Raw genomic sequence first — 9,480 nt, forward strand, 5'->3', positions numbered from 1 at the left:
AAAAAAAAAAAAAAAAAAAAAAAAAAAAAAAAAAAAAAAAAAAAAGTGTAAGTGCAGTATAGGTATCACGTTTAATATTTAAATATAGTTTCATTCCCTCTTTGGGTGGTCCACTCTCCCCACACCTCAAAGTGATCACAAATCTCAAACCTCCTCATATTACATTCTTCAAGAGTTTGTATAAAGTTTATTTTCCAGGTCCCCCCACCATCCTACTGAAAGTTCTAATCACTTGGTCTTCTGTTGAGCAGCCCTATCCTGAGGCTACCCTGGGCCCCAACCCCACCCACCTCATTAGCATAAATCCAGTTGATCCAAAGGGGCTCATTATGAATAATTAAAAAACTGGCTGGGAGCCATGGCTGTAATCCCAGGACTTTGGGAGTTCAAGAAAGGAGGATAAGACCAGGAGTTCCCAACTAGCCTGGCCTACATAGTGAGACACCGTTTCTACAAAAAGAATAATTTTAAAAAATTAGCTGGGCATGGTGATGTGTGCCTGCAGTCCTAGCTAATTGGAAGGTTGAGGGAGGCTAGAGGATTGCTTGAGCCCAGGAGTTCCAGGTTACAGTGAACCATGACTGCATCACTGCACTACAGGGTGACAGAGCAACACCCAGCACTTGCCCTTATGCTCCACTCAGTGCATGATGTGTTACTTCCACAGCTCCCACCCCATCATGACCATTCTGCAGGTCCCTACCCCTGTGCCCTTTACCAACCCAGGACCCTGGAGGAGCAATCAGAGAACAAGACAGAATTGCCCTCTGGGACCTGCCACTTCCCCTATGCTGACTGCATAAGGAAAAAACTCCCTACAGGGTATAAGACTGAATTCATTCTGAGGTCACCATTTTGGTGAACAAGAAATAGGGACAGTGTTGTGTCTTCTGACCTGGATCGAGGAAGAAACATCAGCTCTCCAAGGATGGAAAAAACTGACAATCCCCAGAAAACTGCTGACAAGTGAATACTGGTAGGCTCCGCACCCTACACTAACCCTCTACGGGGAGCAGAATATCTGAGTGAGGATTGCACCAGGAGGCACAGGTGAGCTGCACTCAGTAAAGGGTGTGCAGCCTTTGGCTGGACCTAAGCTGGAAAGTAGCCACATAGGAAGTAACCCTGGGGAGTTCATGCGTTTTATTTTTTAATCATCAGTTTTGTATTTTTAGAAAGATAAATATTTCAATATACATCTAAAATTATATATATTTGATTATACTTCAATATGTTCTTGTATTAGCATATTTATATGAACATATTATACAGAAATACATATAATTACATACCTTACAAATGTAATTAAAATTTTATTATGGTATTATATGAACATATACATACCCTACACATGGCTGGCAGCATGGCTATAATCCCAGCAGTTTGGGAGGTCAAAGCAGGAGGATCGCTTGAGGTCAGGAGTTCCAGACCAGCCTGGACAACCATCTCTACAAAAAATAAAATATAAATATGTTTTTATATTTACTTAAAATTTTATTGGCCCAGCACGGTGGCTCACGCCTGTAATCCCAGCACTTTGGGAGGCCGAGGCAGGCGGATCACGAGGTCAAGAGATCGAGACCATCTGGCCAACATGGTGAAACTCTGTCTCTACTAGAAATTCAGAAATTAGCTGGGCGTGGTGGCGTGTGCCTATAGTCCCAGCTACTCGGGAGCCAGAGGCAGGAGAATCTCTTGAACCTGGGAGGCGGAGGTTGAAGTGAGCTGAGATGGCGCAGCTGCACTCCAGCCTGGTGACAGAGGGAGATTCCGTCTCCAAAAAATATATATATATATATGTATATATATAATGGTATAGTGGCATATACGTATCCTACACATATACCTATGCGGTTTACTCTTTACTCTGACATCGTATATGAGAAAGTTCTTTTGTACGTTGTATAACAATCACAGATTTGGACTTCTCATAAGGGGCCTCATGCTGGTTTGCCCTAATTACATCTAATTATGTCTGAACTGTTCTGCATAATTAGCATATCTACCATTAAACAGTCAACAGAAGTATGAGAAACACAAACCATTCTTGGAATATCTTGAGTTCAGTGCCACGCCAAATCCTATGTTTTAAAAAATGTTTTCCAGGCTGAGCTCAATGGCTCAAGACTGCAATCTGAGTAGCACCCAGGCCCAGGCAGGAAGATTGCTTGAAGTCAGGAGTTTGAGGATACAGTGAGCTACAGTCTTGCCACTGCAGTCCGACCTGAGTGACAGAGTGAGACTCAGCCTCAAAAAAATTTAAAAAAACAAACAAACAAGTTTTTCAGAAGATATGTCTTTATTGGTGCTTACACAAAACTTACAAGGAAATTGAGGTTGATTGTCCTTCTTTTCATGTGACCACTACAGGGTGAAGAGGGGGATCAAGGAACCAGCCCCAGATGACTCAGGTAATCTGAGACCAGGCCTGGGATCCACACACCGGACACATGCCCGGATGGAAGCACAATGCCTGGTCTCTGTCTTTCCTCAATCCCAATTTAAACTAATTTGGCAGTTTTATGAGATAAAAAAGGGTGCAGACAGGAAGGAGATAGGATTGGTAGAGGATGGAAAATCGATTAAGATTAGGGACAACTCGGCCAGGCGTGGTGGCACAAGCCTGTAATCCCAGCACTTTGGGAGGCCGAGACGGGCGGATCACGAGGTCAGGAGATCGAGACCATCCTGGCGAACACGGTGAAACCCCGTCTCTACTAAAAAATACAAAACACTAGCCGGGCGAGGTGGTGGGCGCCGGTAGTCCCAGCTACTTGGAAAGCTGAGGCAGGAGAATGGCGTGAACCCGGGAGGCGGAGCTTGCAGTGAGCCGAGATCGCACCACTGCACTCAGCCTGGGCGACAGAGCGAGACTCCATCTCAAAAAAAAAAAAAAAATGATTAGGGACAACTGTGAGGAAGAAGAGAAAAGGAGACAGAATCTGAGAGCCCTGAGGTGGACTGAAAGCGGGGAGGCAGCTCAAAGAAAAGAGAGAAATGAGCTTTTCTGGAACGAGGCATTGATAACGCTGAAACATGATTAGCCTTTTGAAATAAATCTTTTGTTTATTTATTTTTATTTTTTTGAGACAGGGTCTTGTTCTGTCGTCCAGACTGGAGTGCAGTGGCGCCATCCTGGCTCACTGCCACCTCGGCAACCCGGGTTCAAGTGATTTTCCCACCTCAGCCTCCCGTGTAGCTGAGACCACAGTGGGGGGTCAACATGCCAGGCTAATTTTTGTATTTTTTGTAGAGACGGGGTTTCACCATGTTGGCCTGGCTGATCTCAAACTCCAGAGCTCATGTGATCTGCCCACCTCAGCCTACCAAAGTGCTGGGATTACAGGCATGAGCTTCCATGCCGGCCACGAAAGGAAGCTTTTAAATTGTGGAGTATTTCATGCATCCATAATAGTAGAGAGAACATTATGAAGAACCTATACATAAAAAGAAACCAACTTCTCTCATTTGAATTAACAATATAACCCCACCAACTTCTGCCAATGGAGCAAATTCCCAGACATCTTCTAATTTCATGTATTTCATCTTATAATTTCATTATTTATTCCCTAAAAGACAATATCTCAATTATCATAGTGATACTGTAACTTTTAATAAGCTGTTCAGTGTGAATTATAACCACATTTTTCTCCCACCAGTTATAAATAAGATTCAATAAATTAAAACAGCAACTGGAATCCTATTCTGTTAAGGTGGGACAGGGAGAGCCCTCAGTCCCGCACAGGTAGGGGTGAGTGGCAGAAGAGCAAACCAAACAGCTGAGGTTCCTCGAGAATGCAAAATTCTCACAGAACTCAGAGCTCTCTAGATGCCTCGGCGCCCCAAGCACTGCAGCGTTTCGCCCAGGAGGCTGGGCGAGTCCGTAGCGGAAGTGGGGGCGGCAGAATAGTGATTGGCCGTGGCCGGCACCTTCTCTGGGCTTCGACTTCCGGGTGAGACCGTGGAGGTGGAGCGCGACGTTGGAGACCCGGGGCAGCGCCGGGTACCACAGTGGATGGAAGGATGCGTGGTGCGGCATGGCAGCTGCCCTATTCTTCCCGGACCCAGCGCCTGGAGAGCCAGCCCTGCAGAGTGGGCTGGGCGAACTAAACTGCGTTCATGGTGCAGGGCTTCGGGTCTCCCTAACATACCTTAAACGTTGAACCGCGGCCGCCTTGGCAATGTCTCTTTGCTCAGAGATCCTGAGACGACCACACTCGTCCAACAGTCGCTCCACCAAGCCTGGGAAAAGCGAATCGTTTTCTCCGCGTGCCCTGTCAGCCGCTCATGCTGCCCAGAGAGGAATTTTAGTGGCAACATTCCGGCTGTCACGCCACTGAAATTGCCAGGCCACTCCAAGTCAGAAGGACCACCAGGAAAAGTCAGGAAGAGAATCACCATCAGGTCTCAGCCTCTTTTTGTGACAAGGACTAGATGGTTTGGTCTGCAGTGAGCTGTCTTCCCGCTGGACTCACCTCTCCTGTAGAGCAGGCTGCCTCAAGGAAGAAGCTCACAGGGGAAAGCTGACCTCTGAAACAGCAAGTGTAAAATGCTTTAAATAAGCCAAAACTACACCAATAGTTATGTTAACTAAAAATACATGGATGCTACCGAAGATAGTGGAATATTAGAGGAAGAGAGTAAACTCTGATTTTGAGCGCTTTATGCTTTATTCGGAAAATGAATAAGATGCAGTTCTGAAAACCTGATAATATAAAGAATAGGATATGATACACTAGATGAAAACAAAACTTTCAGACCATGTTTTCTTAAAGCTCTAATAAGTGAGATAGCAAACTATTCACTCAGATAATTAGTAACTGATATACGGGTATGTATCAATACCAGGTATTAAGATAAAAATTTTATGAGCTTTTCCATTTTAACAAGGGATGATGATTCTAGACTTCCGCCAAAACATTATGGTCAACAAAACATTCTTAATTCATTTTACATAGATCTGACTCTAGATTCTGAAACAAAGTCATAATCTTTTATCTCTGAAGATAGAATACAGTGAGATTTGGAAAGACACCACAAAAACTCATGGTCCAAAAAAGATTAAGGCTGATATTACTAGGAGGAAGACAAAGAGGACAAAATCAAACTGGATAGTTACAATAGAGTTGTTTGTTTGTTAGAATTGTCTTCCCAAGAGATGGAAAAAGACACCGTCACAATAGGATTCTTGCTTTAGTATTCAGCTACAGAAATGTAATAACTTTGCCAAAGTAATTACGGTACGTAGAGTGGCAATCGTTCTATTAAAAGTAAAACCCAGTAATACTTGGATTTTTCTGGACAATGAAGGAGATTAGGTTTAATCTTATAACTTGCATGCCAGGTCTCATATCTTTTCTTCAAGTCATATTTTTATGAAACTACTTAGGCTGTGTTTCACACTGAGTATGATTTCTAACCTCTTATAATCTGTACAGTAATAGATTTTGAAGGATGAATTACTTGAAAGCTACTTTGTGTCTTATTTAGAAGAGGAGCTCTTCAATTCTGAATTCTGTCTGCCACTTATAAGCAGAAGGAAGTTTATTTCTTTCATTATTTTAGCAACTATCAGTATTAGAAATGCCTACTCTTCAGAGATGTAATAGGAATAAATTGTAAAGTACTTTTGATGTTCTAAGATGAAAGATGGTATTACACAGTCAATAATTCAATGCTTTGCACTTTATGAATTTTGTCAAAATTATATAGAGAGCTGTTAGTTCAGTCCAACAACAAAACAGGCTTATATAAAAACAAAAACCTCCTGGATCATGCCATCATCCACCAAATCCCTGTTAAACAGAGGCATGATTTATTCCAGTGACCTTGCTATTTCTCCATAACTGCAATATGTCTAATGTTAGACATTTTAAATTAATATTCTATTAGGTAAACTGAGAATTTAGGTCTCTCATACCACCCAGGCACATACTCTTATCTTTCTCCACAAACATCCAACTATGGTAATATAATTGGATATTCATACAACTATATAATTGTTCACAGCTGAGCCTCTTAGGTACTATAATTATAATTTATTTGATACACAATTTTTTTTTTTTTTTTTTTTTTTTTTGAGATGGAGCCTGGCTCTGTCGTCCAGGCTGGAGTGCAGTGGCGCAATCTCGGCTCACTGCAAGCTCCGCCTCCCGGGTTCACACCATTCTCTGGCCTCAGCCTCCCGAGTAGCTGGGACTACAGGTGCCCGCCACCATGCCCGGCTAATTTTTTGTATTTTTAGTAGAGATGGGGTTTCACCGTGTTAGCCAGGGTGGTCTCGATCTCCTGACCTCGTGATACACCCGCCTTGGACTCCCAAAGTTCTGGGATTACAGGCGTGAGCCACCGCCCCCGGCCCACAAATTTTGTTTTACTGTGATTAAAATTGCCTGATTTCTTGCTGCATTTTCTGTTTTTCTCTTTCAGCCCCATAGCTGCTAATCTCTAAAGTTCCTCTCAATAAAAGTAATCTCGACATGTAATTTGTTGATTTTATTCATTTTCTTTGTAGCGCTCAATCTCCGGAAGCTCTCTATCATCTTAGCATGAACTGAAATTTGAACATGATGCACAGCTATCCTGTGAGGCCTTTCATGTTTCCATTACCCTAAGAATTATCTTTTATCTTCTGTCTTATGTCCAGAGGTTTTAAGTCTATTGTTGTCTGAGTCCCTTGTTTTCCTTCTCAGTTTTCTTCTCTTCTTTTGGTGAGCGTATCACCAGGTAGTTCCCTGAGAAAGGGGACTTGGAAGATGTGCCAGTCATTTCCCTGTGTGCTGTGAGATGAGGGAATGTGTGCTAGGCCCAGCATCACATCTGGAGGAGGGTCAAGAACATTTGTGAAGGCCACACATGCCTGAGACCAGAATTCAGAGTGACTGACCACGACTCATACTCAATCAGAACATCAGAGAACACGAGCTTCCCCAACTCCCAAAACCACACTAACAGGAGTTCAGTAAAAATAACAGTAGAATCCAGTTTGAGAAACGAAAGAGACATCACTAGGGGAGTGTGAAGCCTTGAATGCACTAAGGTTAACCATAGAAATAACAAACTTCAAACTCTGCCTAACTCCTGGCTCGATTAATACAAACACACCCTCACTACAGACCTAGCAGAAGGGAAATAAGTTCATCTCTGCTATTGGTTGAATTGTGTTTTCCCAAAAAAGTATGTTGAAGTGCTAACTCCAGTACTTCAGATGTGACCTTACTTGGAAATTAGGTCTTTAGAAGGTAATTGGTCAAAATGAGGTCATTAGGGTGGGCCTTAATCCAGTATCACTGCTGCCCTTATAAAAAGATGACATTTTTGACACAAAGCTATGCATAGAGGAAGATTATATGAGGAAATACGAGGGAATGCCATTGGCGTGATGCATCTACCAGCCAAGGAATGCCAAACATTGGCAGCAACACAATAGAACCCGGAGGCATGGAAGCAATTCTGTATCACAGCCCTCAGTACAAATCAATCCTGCCAACACCCATAATTTAGACCCAGTCTCCAGAACTGTGAGACAATAAATTTCCTGTTATGGGCTGGGCGCGATGGCTCACACCCCGTAATCCCATCACTTTTTGAGGCCGAGGTGGGTGGATCACGAGGTCAGAAGTTCAAGACCAGCCTTGCCAAGATGACGAAACTCCATCTGTACTAAAAATCCAAAAACAAAAAAAAATTACCCAGGTGCAGCAGCAGGCTCCTGTAATCCCAGCTACTTGGGAGGCTGAGGCAGGAGATTCGCTTGAACCCGAGGGTTGGAGGTTGCAGTGAGCCGAGATGGCACCACTGCACTCCAATCTGGGTGACAGAGTAAGACTCTGTCTCAAAAAAAAAAAAGAAAAGAAAATTTCCTGTTACATAAACCACCCAGTTTGTGATACCTTATTAGGGTATTCCCTATAAAACTAATATAATCTACAAGTATAAAAATATTTACCAACTGGGTGTGGTGGCTCACGACCGTAATCCTAGCACTTTGGGAGGCCGGAGGCAGGCGGATCACCTGAGGTCAGGAATTCAAGACCAGCCTGACCCACATGGAGAATCCCCATCTCTACTGAATATACAAAAATTAGCCAGGCGTGGTGACACATACCTATAATCCCAGCTATTCAGGAGGCTGTGGCAGGAAAATCACTTGAAACCAGGAAGCAGAGGTCGTAGTGAGCCAAAATGGTGCTACTGCACTGAAACCCGGGTGGCAGAGTGAGACTCTGGCTAAAAAAAAAAAATGTATACATATATTTACCTCAGTATATATTTCCCTATACATGTCTGGTTTTTACAAAAGAAACAAAACACAAAATATAAGGCATACAAAAAGACAATGTAAGAGGACAATAAACCATACTCTGATGAAACAAAACATTCAGAACCAGACTAAGCTATGACACAAAGTAAGAACTCTCAGGCAAAAAAAAGAAAAAGAAAAATAACGATAATTTACATATTAAAGGCTTTGGCAGAAAATAAAGACAACATGCAGGATCAGATAGATAATTTTATCAGAGAGTTGGAAACTATAAAATCAAATGGAAATGCTAGCAATGAAAACCACAGAAAAGAGATGAAGATGCTTTCAATGGGCTCATCAGTACCCTCAACACACTGAGGGAAATAATCAGTGAACTTGAAGATAAACAAATTACCCAAACTGAAATATAAAGTGAAAAGAATACAAAAGAGAACCTAAGCACTGTGGGACAGTATCAAATGGTGTCGTTTGTGGATACTTGGCATCTCAGAAAGAAGAAATCTCATCACTAGGAAATGATGGCAAAAATAAATAAAAATTTTTTTTAAAAAGCAGAAAAAATATTTAGGAAAAAAAAAAAAAAAGGCCAAGAATTTAGTTACAGACATCAAAACTCCAGAACCAAGAAGCCCAGAGAACAACAAGCATAATGAATATCAAAAAACACCAAACAAACCCAAAACAAGAAAAATGATAGCAAATCCCCAAACACAGGTATATCAATCAAATTGAAACTGCTGAAAATTAAAATCAAAAACAGTTTTCAAGGCAGCCCAAGTAAAAAACTACATTACTGCCATGCATACATTAACTATGGGAATATGTTCTGAGAAGTACGTCGTAGGACGATTTCATCATTCTGTGAACGTCATAGAGTATGTTACACTAACCTAGATTGCAATTGTGTAGCTTATTATGCCTGTAAGCTACACGGTACAGCCTAATGCTCCAAGCCTATAAACCTGTACAGCAAGTTACTGTACTGAATACTATAGACAATTGTAATACAATGGCAAATATTTGTGTATCTAAGCATAGAAAAAGTTTGGTAAAAATAGTTTTCTAATCTTATAGGACCACTGTCATGTATGCGGTCAGTGGCTGAACCACTGTTTTGCAGTGCATGACTACTGACAAAGGAAGGAGGATAAGAATTACAACAGACCTCTCATCAGAAAATGTGAAATCAAGGAGATGATATTACTTCTGTAAAT

At 42.0% G+C, this 9,480-nt stretch overlaps 1 protein-coding gene across 1 annotated transcript; it reads left to right on the plus strand.

The window, feature by feature from the left end:
* Positions 1 to 4,015: 4,015 nt before the first annotated feature.
* On the plus strand, positions 4,016 to 4,659 carry FAM218A (family with sequence similarity 218 member A). The gene is given in 1 exon segment (XM_025385966.1): positions 4,016 to 4,659. A coding segment is annotated over 1 exon segment (438 nt). The 3' UTR covers positions 4,454 to 4,659.
* The last annotated feature ends 4,821 nt before the right edge of the window (positions 4,660 to 9,480 follow it).

This window comes from Theropithecus gelada, chromosome 5, assembly GCF_003255815.1.
Source record: "Theropithecus gelada isolate Dixy chromosome 5, Tgel_1.0, whole genome shotgun sequence".
Taxonomy (NCBI): Eukaryota; Metazoa; Chordata; class Mammalia; order Primates; family Cercopithecidae; genus Theropithecus; species Theropithecus gelada.